The sequence below is a fragment of the Toxotes jaculatrix genome, chromosome 7 (assembly GCF_017976425.1).
Source record: "Toxotes jaculatrix isolate fToxJac2 chromosome 7, fToxJac2.pri, whole genome shotgun sequence".
Taxonomy (NCBI): Eukaryota; Metazoa; Chordata; class Actinopteri; family Toxotidae; genus Toxotes; species Toxotes jaculatrix.
Window position 1 is genome coordinate 18,737,822 of NC_054400.1, and position 18,339 is coordinate 18,756,160.

General features: G+C 42.5%; 2 protein-coding genes across 3 annotated transcripts in view; both read right to left on the minus strand.

Annotated features, from left to right (window-relative positions):
- Positions 1-3,633, minus strand: part of adgra2 (adhesion G protein-coupled receptor A2) — a 37,587-nt gene extending 33,954 nt beyond the window's left edge. The window contains exon 1 of the mRNA XM_041041498.1: positions 2,606-3,633. Within this exon, the coding sequence (XP_040897432.1) occupies positions 2,606-2,907 (302 nt within the window). The 5' untranslated portion in view covers positions 2,908-3,633. The remainder of the gene's footprint in view (positions 1-2,605) is intronic.
- Positions 3,634-9,186: 5,553 nt separating this feature from the next.
- pdlim2 (PDZ and LIM domain 2 (mystique)) overlaps positions 9,187-18,339 on the minus strand; it is a 32,938-nt gene continuing 23,785 nt past the window's right edge. Inside the window, exons 7-10 of one of the 2 annotated variants that reach the window (XM_041042907.1) lie at positions 15,376-15,494; positions 11,148-11,293; positions 10,303-10,414; positions 9,187-9,849 (exon numbers count right to left, since the gene is read on the minus strand). In XM_041042907.1, the coding sequence (XP_040898841.1) occupies positions 9,657-9,849; positions 10,303-10,414; positions 11,148-11,293; positions 15,376-15,494 (570 nt within the window). In that variant the 3' untranslated portion in view covers positions 9,187-9,656. Of the gene's footprint in view, positions 9,850-10,302; positions 10,415-11,147; positions 11,297-15,375; positions 15,495-18,339 lie in introns of both variants that reach the window. The other variant, XM_041042906.1, reaches the window with a different exon arrangement.

Below are 18,339 nucleotides of genomic sequence, written 5' to 3' on the forward strand. Positions count from 1 at the left end.
CCACTTCTTCTGCTCCTCATGTTCAACTTTCTCCTTCACTTCAGCCTCTTTTCAGTTTACGTCATTTACTCCTGCTTTCTCAACTATGGCGTTTTTCGCTTTCGCACTCTTATCTATTTTCCCCTCTCTATCCTTTTGCTCCTCTTCCTCTCCCAGTGATCCAGCTCCTTTGCAGCCGTGCATAATTAGGCCTAAACACAAGCCTGAGCAGGCTCACATCTGGAAGGAGTTTGGACATGGCAGTTTCCTACCAAGACGACTAAATATTTAGGTTGAGAGTTACTGCGTGTGGATGAACTCATGATAGAGGGGGTGGGAAGGGGAGAAAAATAGGCAGCTGGAGATAAAGAAAAAGAGGGAAAGTGGGACAGACGACCGGAGCTCGTGGAGGAAGGCTGACACTAGTGTAATGCATCATTAAACCAGTGATGAGTGTGAGTTTATAGAAATGGTGTATAACCTGACACACAGCAATGTAATCAAACTGCCGCACAAACACTGAGAAGTCAAGAAGGAGGTGATAATATCGGGGGTACTGGTTGCCCCTTTATGGCTGGCAGGAACAACAAACAGCCAACTAATAGTTTTAATAAACAAATCCCCATTGGGATTTCCCATGAGGCTGAGGGGCCTCAGCTGGAATGTTCACAGGGGCCAGCTGTTGTGCATTACACGTAGCAGCCGGCCCCGGAAGCCCTGGACCTGGTGTCCTCCAGCCTTTGCCTGCTCAGCATGGAGGAGAGCATTCCTCCCAGATGCCCCAGGAGAGAGGGCAGCGGGGCTGGCTGTCAGGCCGTTCGATTGCAGGGAGGGACCGGGGTGGTGCAGGCCACGGCGAAAGCTTCCCTGCTGCACCTGGGATACCGTCTGCAGTCTCAGAGCGGACTGAGGAATGTCAGGAATAACACGAATATCAACACAACTTCTCACATTCCACATCTGGAGCTAATGTCATGAGCAACGATGGGAGCACGGGCGCTTGAGGAACTCACAGAACCTTCAGGAAAATTAACTTTCCAGACACCAGAGTTCTGGGGACAAGGTAAAGAAAATGGCGGATTACGGGTGGAATTGTTTGCTCGTCGCACCGAGCTTCGTAAAAAGTGTCACAGAAAGCTAAAAAATATGGACAAAAACAACTCAACCAAAATTAGTAGGTGCGGGGAAGGAAGATTATCTTCAATCACCTCGACCACTGCCACCCCAGCCATTTTTTTTTCCTCTGGTTCTTCAGCAATGTGTTCCCCAGATGTTTATCCTGCTTTTATTAAGCAAGAAACATAAGGCCCTATAAATGGACTGCTGGCTGGCTTTAGTTCTCCTGGGGCATAAATCCCCTTACTTCACCTCATACTGTATGTTCGCTTCAGTGGGGCAGTTGAACATGTTTTTTTTTTTTTTAAGTGCCCATGTGCAGCTAGCATTTTTCCCACTGGGTCAGAGTGCAGACAGACAGTAACATACTATGGGAATGAGCAATGTCTTCAGAAAGTCTGAGCAGCTGTGAAGAAAATGCTGCATTACAACTGTGCAAAAACAACACCCAAAAAATGTGTCACTAATAGATTAGTAGAGCATCCATCATGAAAGATAGTATGATTTGGCCCATGATGCGGCCCTTTCTAGTTTTGTCCAAGTAAACCACATAAATAATTGCTTCATAATTAAAAAACATCAAAACTGAACTGGACCAGAATCATTGCTGTCTAGTTCTCACCAAATGGTTTTGCCGTTTTCTGTCCTCACCAGAAGGTGATTGTGAGACAGTGGTGTTGTGGTATTAATAGCAGGCGCCAACCCACCAGTAAAGCGCAGAGTCTGATATAAAATACTCAAAATGTGTTTCTGTTTATTGCAGTTTTGCAAGGCCAAGTCAGCTGGACCATGTGGTGGAGGGAGAAAGAAGGGGCTGAACCCCGAGAGCCTGGCTGGGTCAGATTCAAATTTAAAGTGACAGAGTTGTGTCAAAGAGGCTGGGCCGTGATGATGGCTACAGTCAGTCTGCCCTCTCACTGATCTTCTTAATGCTTTACAGAGAGGCAACTGCTCAGCCCACCACTACAGAGTTAAACTAGATCAAGATGTAAACTTCTGACCTAACAAGCCTTATTACTGCAACAAGTCCCCAATACAGTTAAAACTAAGGTCATGGGGTTAGAGTCTTGGGTGTGTGGGCCTGATCAGAATACTGAACTCTTGTGTGAAGCTGTTTGTTTTTTCATACAATGTGAGTTCTTTAAAAAAAAATGTGAATTACATCATTAATACTGAACGATCGCCAATTAAAACCTATTATATGACATGGAAACACTGTGGCTCCTCAGCCAATCATAGTTCTCACTATCTGCAAACTGCACCAAAAGCTATGTCAGCTTCTAGTGGGAAATGACTGGTTAATACATTTTCTTCCAAAAACCTTTATAGGATGTTAAATGAATGTAGGGACGCCAGAGGACGTATGTGACTCCATATTTTAAGGTCACCCTGTGATCTCAACACTCAGTATTACAGGCACAAGCCACAGTAGGCCACAGTATGATGATCATAGTAATAGTATAATGATATGTCATTAGTTCAGAGGTTACAGTAAACATGTCAGACTCACAGAGTGACTGTCCTGTTGGGGAGCAGGCTGGGATCCGGAGGTTCAGTAAGCTCCTCCTTGCTGCAGCTGACCTTTCTGCCCAAAGCCTGGACGCCGTGCGCTTTGGACCGCTCGTCCGTGCAGCTGCAGCCGCTGGTGGAGGCGAGCAGCCCGGGACAAGCCTGGGAAAGCCTCGGCTCGGAGGCGGACAGCAGGAGCAGCATCAGTACCAGACGCCCCGGCAGCAGAGGGATGCCAACGCCGGGCGCAAACATTGTCCTTCGGCTGGATCTCACCTCAGCTGCACCCCCGCCTCCAGTCATCCCATATCTCCACCATGAAGCTTTCAGACGAGTGCGAGGAGGGCGAGAAGAAACTGAAGTTATCTTTGAGGTTTTGAATGTGAATGAATGGTCAGCTTTGAGATCCTCCGCTCAGTAACCAACGCACATCATCCGGTCATTCCAAAAGTATTCAGCACCGTTGATTTTCCAAGTGTCCCATTATGTCATGGCAGCCCGGGCGCACAACTCCCTTTGGTCCAAAGTCGTTAATTAATCCAAGGGATGTGTGAGTCAATCCAAACGTCTTCAACACCTACGAACAGGCTCAGTATTGTGTCTTAAAGAGTTTGGCGGTCGGATTAATTAGCCTCAGAAGAGATTTACATCACTTTTAGGATGCGTGGGAATGTCCAGATTACCGTTACCTCGCCCTCTAAAAAAACTTAATCCAAGGGTCGACGAGATTCACGACTGAGCGGTCACAGCCAGATCCACACTGTCATCTTTCTGAATAAGAAAAAAAGTATATTCTCAAACTTTTGTCAGTTGTCTCGCTGACTCTTCAAAAGTTTTCCTCAGTGTTATCTCCGATCCCGGAGGTTTCCGTGGACTTTATCTCAAGCGCAGCTTCTAAAAAAACAAGAGAGAGAGGAAAAAATTATTAGGTTTATTCGTATATAAAAAAACAAATAAGTTGGTCTGGATCGGCTCCTGTGTAATTCCCAAAATCTAGCGGTTTTGCCTGCTTGCCTCTGTCACACTCAAACTCAGTTACAACCCCAAGTGCGCCCATTCCGTCTCCGTCTGCGCTCTGGTCCCCGCGGTCCTAGCGCATCCAGTCCATCCACAGAGAGGAGGTTTCACATGTGACCAATGGTTTAACCCACCTGCACTCCCTTCACACACCTACATCACACTTCATGACACAGTCCAGTGGGCAGTTTTATGTGTTGTCGTCGGATATGTGTTTGTTGCACGCTCTTTTTAGTCACTTATCCATTCAAGTTTATTTTATTTTATTTTATTTTATTTTATTTCAAAAATGAGTTGCATTTCCTATTTTGTTATATATGGAAGAGAAGAGGATTACGGCCACATGACATTTGAAAAATAAACAAATAAAAAATATATTAAAAAGTTTTTAAAAAATCTGAGTTTAAAGTCAGAATTCTTTTTTTCCACGTGTGGCCATAATTCTCTTCCATACACTTGCATACTTTTTTTTTTTTTTTAAATCATTACATGACAAGGTGACATTAACTGAGAAAATATAAATATAGAATATCCAAATCCATTACAGTCAGGTACAGGAAAACACTATGGTGCAAAGAATAAGATAATAATAACGAGGCTGGTATAAAAGAAGAAATAACCGGAGAGTTAATGGCATATAAATTGGTTTTGGTGCCATATTGTTTTGCTGTTTTGCTGCTTTTTGATTGGATGGGCTGTTTCCATCCAGGTTGTAGATGACAGGAAAGTCTTGATTTCAATGAGCGTCTGCTTCAGGAGAGCAAACTAAAGTTATGAATGAGCCTTGAAGGCCTCTTGTGTATTGTGTGTTTCAGCAGATCAAAGGCTTTTCATTCAATCAGCGGGAAGGAGAGGAAGTAAAGACTTTTAAAGATACACCTCAGTAAATTCTGTATTGTTACAGCAGAGAGAGAGAGAGAGAGAGAGAGAGAGAGAGAGAGAGAGAGAGAGAGAGAGAGAGAGAGAGTTATGGCAGCACAAAAGAGTTTGATCTAAAAAAAGTATTAAGACTGAGCTGTCATGTAGTAGATGGTAACTTTATGATATGAGTTAGTGATATATTTTTGTATCCCAGAAGCAATTATTTTCATGTCCACTTGGAGGCCAGGAGTAGCTGCAAGTTACCCATAAAACACTGCAATATATAGGTTCTTTAATACCAGTGTTTATGTGGTGATGGCCATTGTTCCAGAGAGGGCTGGTGCAATGAAAGTAATCTTGCCTCTGAGTGCAAAATATTTCTTGCAGTTCTAACAAGCCAAACTAACCTGCAGAATATTAACAAGCAAGTGCTGCTCTTTGCATATCATATGTTTTTTTTGTCAGAGTGGATATAATATATTGAGCTAACAGATCAAATGCATGTTGACAGTTGCACAAATCAAATGCTTTGATTTAGAGATACTCTGAAGGATACTCCAAAACTTAAATCTTTTGTTGAAAGAATGATATATTAAAAAAAAAAAAAAAGACATTTTCCTCTCTGACAGAATCAAACACAATCCAAAAAATACTGAGGATCATAAACTTCCTCAAGTTCTCTTTTTCACTTTTTTTTTTTTGCCTGTGTGCGTGGAAAGTTCCCCAAATACAGTAATGGATTTCTGTTTTAAAAATACTTTTTGATATATGAGAGGCCTGGGGAGGATGGAGACCGTGGCGATTCAACTCTGGAGAATATTTCAAAATATGAGAAGGTGAAGCAGGAAAGCTTTTGAAAAGGGACTTTATACAATTGGGCTTGACATGTATTCACTGACATATCCAAACTGCAGGCACCTCAGTCGTGCGAGCATGCCCGGCAGTATAATGGTGCACTGTGCTCTGACCCACACAGTGGACCCGGGGTTTGTTATTCCTGTATATGATACAGTACGCTGGAGCGGGCTCAGAAAGCCAGCATGATTATTGAAAGAAAGCACAAGGAGTGGACGGGCGCCTGCTCAGCAATGAAACAGAGAGCTGTTTATCCAAGCCGTTAAATAAGGCTTCAAGTACAACACCCCCCTCCATCTCCACAAGGCCCAAATCTCTCTCATCTGGAGAGCACAGTTTCCATTTAAAATGTCACGTTCCAAACTGCACATTACATCAAATTGTACTTAATGGCATCCAGACAAACTTTAATGTCGTTCCAACATTTTCTCTCTATGCTTCCCACAGCCCCCTCACTCCCTATAGCCAAGCAAGCAATCTCTCCTTCTCCCTGTTCCACATCTGGACTCCATTCCAGGTGGGGTATTGAGAAAGGGGAAAACGCCGGGGATGGAAAGGTGGAAAGCAGAGACGCTCTGAGGCTCAAAAAGTAAAACTGAGATAATGTCTTCGGGGTGATTTTTGGTGGAAGTTACGCAAGCTTTTGTGATGTATGACAGACGATGTGAGAGATGACAGACGGTACGTGAGACGGCTGTTTGATGAGTCCTCTCGGGCATGTTCCCGTTGTCCTCCAAAATCACACGCTAGAGCAAAAAATATCTAAAAACAATGGGGGTTTTCAGCACTGTCTGAGATGTGAAGCAGACCAAGTGAGTGCTGAGGCTGAGGCATAGAGCAGGCCAGTGTTTCTGCCAGCGGATAAACAAAAGAAAACTTCCAGCAGGGATGCAAACATCAGGCCCACTCTCTCTGAGGCCTTCATCCGGGGCTGAGTCTTTCTTGAGCAGCCTGTGACATCTAGTGGTGTGATCAGGAGCACGCAGAAGACTCGCCCTCTCTGGACCGCTCTGTCAGTCTACCAGTCTCTCCTGCAGCCATGGGCGTTTCCTGCATGAATGGTTTTAATTAAGGATTTATGGAGACATTAAACCCACTGCTTCCACAATTTATGGGCTTATCAAATCATAATGCGGTGCCATATTTTTCAGCAGTAAATACCTTTGTCGATCATCAAGAATTATTGTTAGTAGCAGTAGATGAGCCAGTGGCAATGTCAATCCCAATAATTTGATTTATACAGTATAAACATTGAAAAATAGTTTTTATGATCTTTTGCTTGTATATACTTATATTTGTATAAAATACATATTTTAGGTAGCAATCAGTAGTGAATAAATTCATGTATGTTATCTGTATAGTCACCTGTTCTTCCCAATAATAACTTCTACTCATGTGCTTTGTTAGCTTCAGGTTTATGTAAGCCTAAGTCATCTTATCACATTTCCTCCACAGTGCTAATTAAATTAGCTTTTATATCTAAACTATAAATGTATTTCTGTGATTTTGTGGAAATACAGGACGAAGTCTTGATACATGTGCATTCACACCCCTTATATATGTATCACTAACTTGGCTTCTTCTATTTCCTGTACTTTATGTGTTTTCCTATTTCTATTCTCTTCTCCTGTCGCTCTCAGCAGGTACATCTGCCCTCGGAGCTGTGGAGTCTGGATCTGCTGCTTTGGGCCATCTACTGCCCCCATAATTAGTCTCATTAGCTATTATTAGTAGTTCTGTTATTAGTTCTGCTATCATTACTCTTACGATTGTTATTGTATTATTATTAGGTCTATTATTGTCTTTGTATTTAGTGTTGCTATTATGTGGAACCTGCACTGTGCTCTTGTCCCCCACCCCCCAAACAGTGGAGGCAGATGGCTGCCCACCATGAGCAGAGTTCTCTTCAGGGTTTTTACCTGTTATATGGGAGTGTTTCCTTGCCACTGTCATCAAGTGCCTGCTCTTAGGGGAAATGTTGGATCTCTGTAAATAATATTATAAAGAGTGCGGTCTAGACCTGCTCTGTATGAAAAGTGCCTGGAGATAACTTCTGTTATGATTCGGGACTCTGTAAATAAAGTTGACTTGATTTGACTTGTCTAGTAATTAAAGAATTGCTGGAGGCTCCTCTTTTCCTGAGTACAGAAATACATTTGAAACTGTAGTAATGTTGCCCTCTTCTGGCCAGAAAAGTGAATTACATGAATATTATTTAAAATGATCTTTTAATCAGAGCTGTATTTATGAGGACTATGAAAAACATGTAAAAATAATACAGGCTTACATCTGGGTATTTTAAGAGTGAGTGCTGTTTACTACGATCAGCTTCATATTTCACATTAACAAGTTCTCAAAGGCAATCCAAGGTGTAACTCACTGAGCTAACATACTGTATGGTCTGTTAGATATAGGTAACACCCTACTTGTCAAACCTGTCTTCTCTGAACAGTGATGTGACCGCTCCCCCCTTTTCTTTTAATGCTGTAAACTTCAGCTGTAAACTTCAGCCAATCAGCTCATGTCAATGATGAACTAGGACTCCAATCTCAAAGAAAGATCTGTGTAGTTTGTCTAATGTAGATCTTGGCGTCTCACAATCCTTGTACTTGTATTCAAAAATGTGAGGTTAAAAAGAGGTAATCAGTTTACCTCTACACCAGTGATGCCAGAATAAACATGAGAAAGTGGCATTAAAACATATTTTCATATTTGTTATGTAATACAGTACGTCTCCCAACATTACTAAAAAAGGATTAATTTGCATGGCTGTTTTGTATTCCAGACGGAGAATTCTGAAGACAGAGAGTTAATGACTTAATGACACATAATGTAAACAGCAGATGTTTTGACGTGTTATAGCAGGCAAAACACAGGCGTAACTAACAATTTGGTAATTTACATAATGACGTATTCAGTGGAGCAGAGTCTTCATTAATGTAAGTAGTTACACTTGGGTTTCACTGTTAAGACACAACAAAATGTCAGCTGTGCAAAAAAAGATCTACTGAATTTAAAAGACAAAACCATGTGTTTTTATTACATAAATCATTACTACAAACAGGAAACTACTTTTTTCATCTTTTACCTGTGCTAGTTAGGTAATTTAATCTTTGCTATTCCTGGTAAAGAGACAAAAAGAAAACTCACCTGATCCCTGCAAGTGGTAAGAATATGACGTATACTTACGTAATGTGACGTTGATAAAGTTACAGGATATACAGGACAGACATCACCAAGAAGTAATGAAACAGCAGGACGATAGTTTCACTCTATTCCAATAATCACTGAAGAAGCTTCAGGTTGTGCGATTTTATTAAGTGCCACATAAAATAAGAACATTATAGTGTATCTCTGAGTACTGCTGTAACTGGACAAGTGTAGTACTGTCACCAATTCTTGTCACACTAAATGTCCTGTGCATACAAAATGCATTTTAAATGGTTTATATTATAGAATACAGTTCCATCACAAAAACATTGTATATTGAATGAATCTATAGTCCCTCATCAGCATCAAAACAGCCAAACAAGTCAGCAAATATGTTCTTTTTTCATTATTTTTACTCATAAATTCTGCTTACAAAAGAAATACTGAAAACTCGAGGGCTTTTGGCCTAACTGTAGCGCAAATTTCACAAACTCTTTGTGTCTGTAATAATTTGGACTCCCCCCCTTCCCTGCCGCCCCTCTCTCTCCCTCTCTTTTTCCATCATGCACACACACACACAGTCACGCACACATGCAGGGAAGGCATGCAGAAGCCACCACACTTCTGCATGTGAAAGCATGCTCCCATACATACACACACACACACCCTCACACACAGCACTGTCTACGTACAGTACAGTTTGTTTGTTTTTTTTGAATGGCATGCAGTGTAGGTGAGATTTTGGTCCCTTTGTGTCAGCAGGATATTCAGATGATTATCCAGATCCTCAGAGAGTCAGAGAGCAAGTCCTGCTGAGTTTGTCTAAAGTGTTGTTGTAAATCTGGCCTTAGTACAATGTGATGTGGCTTGAGTCCATGGCAGCTGTGCATCATTAGAGCTAAGATTAACCTAAAGAGACTGTGGAGGCTGGTCCTTATGAAAAACAAAGCCCCAATTCTGATACAATTATAAGAAAGGCGAAAAAGTGAATCATAATATTGCAAAGTAAAGTTAAATGTGATCTGAAAAGAATATCCTCAGCTATGTCATTGACCAGTGTCCACCTGCATGCCCCATCCCAAGGTCTATAACTGAGTCACATGAGGTGGAACTTCATTCAGACAAGCAGCACTCTATGTCCCGAGTGGCACAGATGTGGAGTGGCCGACTCATTGGCGAGGGGACACGGTGGTTTGGGGGGAACTACCTGGGCCTTGGTACCTCTGTTTGGCGTGCTTCTCACAGTACATCACATCTCCAACCCAAAAGTGACCTCTCATCCTGAGGTTAAGGCCGCAATCTGTGCAGGTGTAGCACTCTGGGTGGCGGAAGCGGTCGTCGGTGATGCGCACGGCCTGCGTGCTGTGGAAAGATGAAAGCAGTCAGAGGCCACACAAACGCACTACGCCAATCTGACAACAGCGTAAAACGATTTCCCTCATTTCCAAAGCAAATCAGCCCGAGAGCTGCAGAGATCAGCAGCGACAAACACCAGTTTAACTTGAAGAGACAGTGATGAAGTTGATACCACAACAAATACATAAGCATGTTCATGTCTTACTGATTGAAAATGAGACTTCAAATGTGGTTTTATAATGTTTTTATACAACAATTGCATTGCAAATGTGGTGATGCAATTTTCCTCCAATGCAGTTTTACCTGTTTGAGAAAAGTGAAGCGGATAACTTATCTGTATCACCACACTAAAAACCAAGAAAATGAAAACACTTGATGGGCAGATTTTAAATTATCGTTGTAATTCACACACCTATGTTATCCCCGTGATCGTATAACAGCACATGACAGTAGACTTACACGATGCTGGTGCCACACTTCTCACAGGTGTGATGTTTGCTGACTCCTCCCACTGATGTGCTTGGTTTAGGGGCGCTGGGTGAAAGTTTCCCTGGGAATCGCAGGGCTGCCTCTGGAGTCAAACACACACACACACACACATACGCACACACACACACACACACACACACACACATGAAGAGACCTGCTCACAGAGATGTCCTAACAAGCTGGAGCCTCTCTGTTCATCACGTCAACACGCTGTTTGTCTTAACTGCCCTCTGTCAGTGGAGCTTGTTTGGGTTTTCCCACTAATCATCACTTGCTCATCACCCACGGGACACGCTTGGTGAAACAGGTTTCCAAACACTGGTCATTATCACGTCATGAAAGAATGATACGCTGCTCACATAATGAACTGCACACTGGAGGGCTGTTCTCTCCAGCCAGCACAGGTGATGACCATATGGAAGTCACTTGTTCTGCATCATGCACATTTGACAGCGATGATTTCAAGATGGAGACGAAGCCAGCAAACAACCGTAGGAGACGATGTTAATTATCTTGCATTGGACATAAACGACAAATCCCAGCAGTCTGATTATTTATGCTCCTCCGTGTAATGTTTTCATGTTCGAACCATTTTCCTACGACTGATTATCCTGTTAAAGGTTGTACATTTTAATTAGGGACACACTGAACACATTTAAGTTTAACATCATCCATTTTACGCCACAGAAAGTTTGATTAAAATTATTTAGGATGTGTTTGTGCCTTCACTAATCAATGTCCGATTATGGCAAGTGAAACAGACCCAGATTATTTCTCTCTCCAGTTGTACACATTTGTTGCAGACTGCTACTAACCTTTCTCATCAGCCTCCAGGACTTCCTGCAGCATTTTAAAGGTGTTGGACTGACGAGGTGCCGTGCGGGACTCCTTATTCTCCTGGATCATCTTGTACACCTCTGAGTCCCTGTCAAACCTCTGCATGGCAAAGTCAGAGCTTGAACTGCTGTAGAGGGATTAAACAAAAAAAAATTTAAAAATCACAGATTACTACATTCACTAAAAACCACATTATAGTGTTGAACTCTTTGTGATGTATTCAGTTGTAAATGCACATTTATGAAAGACTTGTGAGTCTGGTTTAACTGAATCCAGAGGAAATGAAGGAAGGGGCAGCAGCTGGCTTTAAGACTTTGACCCCAATGAATGAAGTCTAGATTGCACACCACAGGCAAGAGGCCAGACAGAGTCCAGTCACACATCACATGCTCAACAGGATCGCAATACTATCCTCTTACAAGAGGAGCTGTTTCAACTCAGCCCCAGGGTAAAAACAAAGAGTGGCTAACAGTGGAAGCTATATCGCACGTGTGTTTTCTATTGTAAAGTAACAGTGGTTCAGCAACCATGTTTGTGTAAATGACCTAGAAACATGGACACAAGGCCTGATAGAAAATACTGGACATGAGCTTTGTACTTTGAACTAATAGTCCACATAACAGCCAAGAAACAACATAAAAAAGACTTTTATCTATGCATCTTGTGACCATTTCCAGACAGTCAATACACAGAAGGGGAGAGGAAACTTTCACCTAGGGGTAATATATGCTGTCAGCTCATTAAGCAATTAGCAGAAAGAACAGTGGCTCATTTTACAAGCAAATTCTTTACCCCTGGTGTGGAGGAAAAGCGGTTACTTTTTACTGCTTCTTCCATACTTAAATGTGTGGTTGAATACCAGTCCCTCCCTGCTCCTGCTGAGGAAACACCAGCCTTCGTATCTGAACTGACAGATGTAGCGGTAAGTCCGAAGAAACACAAAGACACAAAGTATGCTCTCGTGTCAGTGTGTTTAGCAGGAGGGAGCTGCTGAGTGTCTGCTGTCAGTAGAAACCGGTTGGCTCACCGGGCCAGGTGTGGTTTGATGCCTTCCACCTGCAGCCAACTTGTCAACCGGAGTCACTCAACTTAACCTGACTGACTGTCCCACCTGTTGTCACATACAACAAATCTGCCCAAATATTTACTGATCAACTCACACCTGCGCTGTAAAGAATCTGAGCTGAGACAACCAACTCAACTTCACTAGACAAAACTGTATGCAAGTGTGATTTAATATATAGATGATAGATGTAAACCTTTCACCACCACTGCACCATGAGGCTTGAATTTGGTTATATTGTCATTATGCTCGCTCTTTACTCCTGCATACTGCGTTTGAAACAAACTAATGATTGTGAGGATTAAAAAAAAAGGACCTACAAGCTTTATTTCAGGTGAATAATGTAGGAATTAGAGTGCTTTTTATTCACAGTCCCCCAGTTTACTGGAATGTAAAGTAATTTATCAAATTAACATAAACCTAGATAATGCTGGGTCACATTTTCGGTGTCAAGCCCTTTGTAGTCTAAGGTATTTATGAATCGCAGCCATCAGCAAATACTTGGCCTCTTCTCTGGTGGTGCTGTGCCAGTTCTGTACTACAGCCATCTTCACATCTTGCTTGTTTCAGGCTTTAGCCTTCAGTGTTTCTGTGAAACATACTTAGTTGGACTGAGGTCAGGTGATGGACTTCGCCAGTCAAGAATTTAACTGTTTGGCCAGAAAGAAAACTCCCTGGTTGCCTTTGGTTTTATTTTTAAGATCCTTGTCCTGCTGCACTGTCCTAAATTTTGGGTACTATACATGAAAGGGGTTTTTAAGTTCTGCATTTGAATCTGTGTTAAAGCTGAAAGTGAGCACTTTAACTTGTAGTTACCATTTTATATTATTTGGAATGTGCAAGTTTCATCAGAGGTTCCCTCATCATTTCGTGATAAATGATCAGGACTGAAACGGGAGATGGCAAACAGACAAGACAACAAATATGCGACTGAAGCAAACGCTCAGACCCGTTTCTCTACATCACTGAACATGGTTCAAATTGAAAACAGACCTTTAACGCACACCCTCCAAGTTTCTCCTCATGCTCAGCTCCACCCACGGCAATCCATTTCCCCTTTTTGCTTCACTCACCATCCCCTCTGACATGCAATCTCAAAACAAATGGAACGTTTAGTTTCAATGGGAGGAAAACAAATAACAGCAATGATGGTCACAGAGAAAGGCATGCATCTGGACAAGCACTTCACTGTACAGATTCAAAGTGGAAGCGCATGGATTTCACAAAGTATCAGAACCTCAGACTAATTTGGACTAATCTGTCATCTGGGCATTGTCCTTTCAACGGTTCTCACATCTATACAATGTCTGCATCAGAGACAAATGTGCTGCTGGTTTCCGTAACCAGACTTCGCGAAGGGGAGCAATGATAACAATCTAGTCATAGCAGGGACTCAAATTGCATGTAGCCAAAACACATCTAAGATCACAAGGCTAAATTCCAACCACATTTCTGATTCTGACGTCCTTGTAACACTTAACCCCAAAACAGAATATCCTGACAAAGAAGATCAAAATGACAAAACTCAAAATGACAAGACTCACCTCAAAAAGAAAGAGAGGACAAAGAGAGGGAGCTCAACTACTCCTCACTGTAACACTCCTATTATTTCACTAACACTCCTACAGCAACTCAGACCATACAAGAGGGGGAAGAAAAAAAAAATAAAAAAATAAAACAGAACAGAACACTAGTGCAACACACACTCAGATGCCGAACACACACCTCTATCTAAACCAGACAAGACAGAAAAACAAGAGTCTGACTGAAAGGTGTGCCCCTGAGCTGAAACTCATTGGCCACGCGACATAAAGGGGTGGGTAAATGGGTGTCACCGGTCTGTGATTGGCTGGGGAGGAGCAGGGAGAGGCTTGCTGTGCAGGCTGGGGGCTCCAGACTGGGGGCCAATCAAGGGGTAGAGGTAAAGAAATCTGACTTTTTTGGCAATATGGGGTGTTTGGATATGACTGCTAGTGCTGACACGTCACATCACTGGCCGTGGTTACCCAGGAGGGAACTGGGGCCAAAGTCAACCATCCTGCACTGTGGAAACAACGGCACCAGGCTCTCCAGCAGACAGAGTGGACACAAAGGATTATGAGAGCGAGACTAAAAGAAGATTTTCATTTCTGCTGAGAAAAAAAAAACAAAAAAACAAAACACTGGTGAGTCTGAGTAAATCCAACTAATATTCAACACCTGAAAACTATGAAGTGAGTCAAAGTGCAGCTACATCACCTCATCAGAGGAGGCGAAGCAGGGAAAATAGCAAACTGCAGTGCAGGTGGTGGACACGATATAGTGTTTCCCAAAGGCTGAAAATTCACATGTAGTCGTCGAGTGCAGCTGCAAACGGCTCTAATCGCCCAGAGTCAGCTGCAACACAGCAGTGAATTCACCAGCTGACTAACAGACTTTTCAGTCCATTTACCCTTTCAATTGCCTTTCCACACAGACCTTTGAAAGTTGGAAACAGTAATGACAAATATACAAAGGAATGTTTGTAGTGGAGACTGGGTTCTCGGATAAATTCTAAATATGGAAAGTACAGCAACGTTATAACCACTGATACAACCATATGCAATCCAATACAGCAGCCCTGCAAGAGGTATCACTTTTGTCAAGCTTATGTTGAGCATTTTATGCTGCTGTTGAAGCCACTGATTCAACAATATCTGTAAACATAGGTGTATGGTATAGTTACTATTTTGTCATCAAACATCAAACAATTCATTACAACAAAACGATGGACAAAAATATTATCATACAGATCAAATCAACATCTTTCTCTCACAAACTCAAATAAATGTAAGTTGTACAAGTTCACAATGAAAGCTTTTTTGCAAGTACAATAAGGTCACAAGATCTTCAGGACCAGGCAGTGCTGATTTCTTAGGCTTGTATTTGTGGGTATAACCACTACTGGCCAATAGATGGTGCAGAACGACTGCCTGTACATTATTGACACTTCTGTAAGATAGAAGCTTTAGGCTGTGTGGTACACTCATTTTTGTTTGGCCATATTTGTAAGATTGTATTGCAGTTCTGCTTCAAACAATGTTTCATTGCACCAAAAATGAACACTACGGTGTTGTGACGTGTTCTAATACAGTGCTGACGTTTGCGGTCCGACTGCCGTTTACCTGCGTCGGGGAGACATGGGTACATCCCGATCAATGGGACTATGGGGTGAGTAGCGTCCCGGTGGGGTCGGGGTTCTGCTCGACACAGAGTTGTTTCTGTAGTCTGAGGGGGAGAACTCCTGTAGAGGAAGAGAAAAGTCACAGCAAAAGCAGGAGAAAGTGAGTAAGCATGAAAGTCAAACTAATACTCAGCAGTTGAAACCAACTTTGCAGTTCAGAGTTGAGAAATCAATTGAAACACTTAGACCATGATGCAATGTCACTGTAAAGAGTCACAAAAACAGCTGCTCCACCAAGCAGTATACTGGTGCTGAACAAATGTACTGTCCATATTTCAGGAAGCTCTAAATCTGAGGAGCCTGTACTGTACGACAAAGTCTGACACACCATCATGTAGGATATATTCAGTCAAGATCAAAACAGATAGACTTATCAGTAGCTTAAATAGGCTCCGGGTGGAGAAAGACCACATACAGGACACAGGAACTTGTTCTTTCTACTTTGTCGGCAGCATCATCACATTTGACTGAAACGTGGAGGACAACTTTCAGTTTCAGGTACAGAACAAGTACAATTTGTCACTGTGTGATTGTAGTTGGTGGCCTGTGCTCTCAAACAAAGTTTCTATCACGTGTGTCAGCTTGAGATCAGTTTCAACAATCACAGCAACCTCTATCAACATTTTTCATCTTGATTACCATTTATAATCAGAGCTGTACTTCAGCCCCTCAGCTGATAGATGATAATTGTGTGGCAACAGATGTTTGGCACCAACTCCAGTGTTGCTTTGACAGGAACGGCAGAGCCAGCGTATTTTTCGATGGGTTCCAGATGCAGTGCAAATCTCACAATTATTCATGGTGGTTATAAACATTGTCCCTCGTCATGCAATGAGGAAAAATCCCACACAGTGAGAAGTTCATTCAACAAAACTGAAGGCTTACTGTACAAACACTGTGATTCAGGAAGGAAACAGAGCAAAGTCTTAGTTAAGTGAACAATGTTTGACTTTTGACAGAAGAGGGCGCTACGTACCCACTCTACACACAAAGCTCACATTTGGTGACTTTCTTTTTTTGTTTTATTGTAGCTGGCACTGTTCTTAACAGAAACCAAAGACTGGAGCATGGGCTTAGAACACTGAACACTGCATAGGTTGATTTATTTAACTTTAATTATGTTGTCCGAGAGCTCGACTGAGCCACTAGTGAAAGTGACCCGAGGCACATGCTCACACTAAACACCCAGCGCACCTGGACTAAGCCTGCAGAGCACATAACTCAACCCAGGCACTTTTACCATCAGGAATCCCAACAAACAGTTTCTGTCCACAACACTGTCTGGCACCTAACCATGTCCACCTGTAAAACTGACCATAGAAAACATAATCATGCACTGATGCGATATTCCAACCAAGAAAATGACTAACCAAAGAAAAAATAAATAAATAAAATGAACAAGTCTCAAAACAGTTTCTCAACTTCCAGTTTGCTGGGGAAACAAAGCCATTACTTTATTTTAGGTCTGTGCACAGTCCAGGAAAACTTATGAGAGCAAACAGCCCACAGACAACTTGAGCGTACAGCTTTCACAGTAAAGCTCACTAAGTTTTTCTCCCTCAACCGTCACCAGCTGGCATCAGTGTTTTGCAGGCCCCATCCAAGGGAGGGTGTCTCCACCCGGCTCTTTGAACTGGTACATGTCTTGAGACTCAAGCTAGAGCTGGAGCTGGTGCTGGAGCTCGATGCTGACTCAGTGGCACTGATGGAGTGAAAAGATTTGGGTGTCTAATGCCAGCACCCGCTTCCAATTCAGCAACTCTTTGAACAATGTCTCTGTTCTCAATTGAGTCCAATTTTCCTCTTCTTTTTCCTTAGTGAGTGGGCAGATTAGTGGTGCGTGCCAGGAAGCCTTTACCAGAAACGATCACTGGGACGTCTCCCTGCGATTCTTCCCAGGATAAACCCAGCATAATAACTGCAGGCCCATAAGATCACATATTCCATATCAGAGTACAAGAATAGAGACATCCACGTCCTCTCCTGCTGTGAACCAATCTCAAGGGCATATAGAGATGGAGAGTCTTTCAGAAAGACCTAGGAAAGCCACACAGTATGTGCATATGAATCCACACTAATGCAAACCAAACCTATGTTATATAAGTGGCTGGCTACTGAGTGTGGACCTTCATGCTCTCCAACAGCAGGAGAATTCACGGATAAAATCACAACTCTAATCTACGAGACTCAAGAGGAATGCAATGAAGTAAAGAAAAACAAAAGGAAGAGAGAAAAAACAAGCGCTCCACAGTGACAGGGAGAATGCAGCTGTGATTGAGTTTGACCTTAGAAAGTTAAAAAAAAAACAAAAAAAAACCTTTGAGCAGTTCTTCCATCACCATCATCAATTCTGCAGTGTCCGATGCCAGACTTTTACAGCAGTAGCCATGGCACGGTTGGCAACAGCCTTAAGCTGAGCTCTCCAAAACATCTTTGTTCTAAAGTCATCACTGATCCATTGTGAGCCATCAAACCATAACACATGGTTGATCTCAGAGCTGCAATGTTTTTGCTAAACTGCACCATGGCAGTGCCAACAATGCCCCTATGTCTCAAAACTTAGGGAGGGGCACAGACAGGCTGAGGAAAGCCTATTATTTTGTCTTGGATGGGAGCATGGTTCAGAGATGGGACAGACCACTGGAGAAAATCATCAGCCAATTCTTCCTGGTCTCTGTGGCTGGCTAAAGGAGGAAGCTCTGATTAAAGCTGCACTGAACTGTAATCAGGAGCTCATAGTCAACATACCCAGGATCATTAGGGCAAGTCACTGGTATGTTGTGTTGGCCTTGAACTACATATGCAATAACATATCTAAAAGTATGCCACTTAAGGGTGTTGTATTTAAGAGTATGTGTGAGCACATGCAAGCACTCAAACACAAACTCTCACTTATTACAGGGCC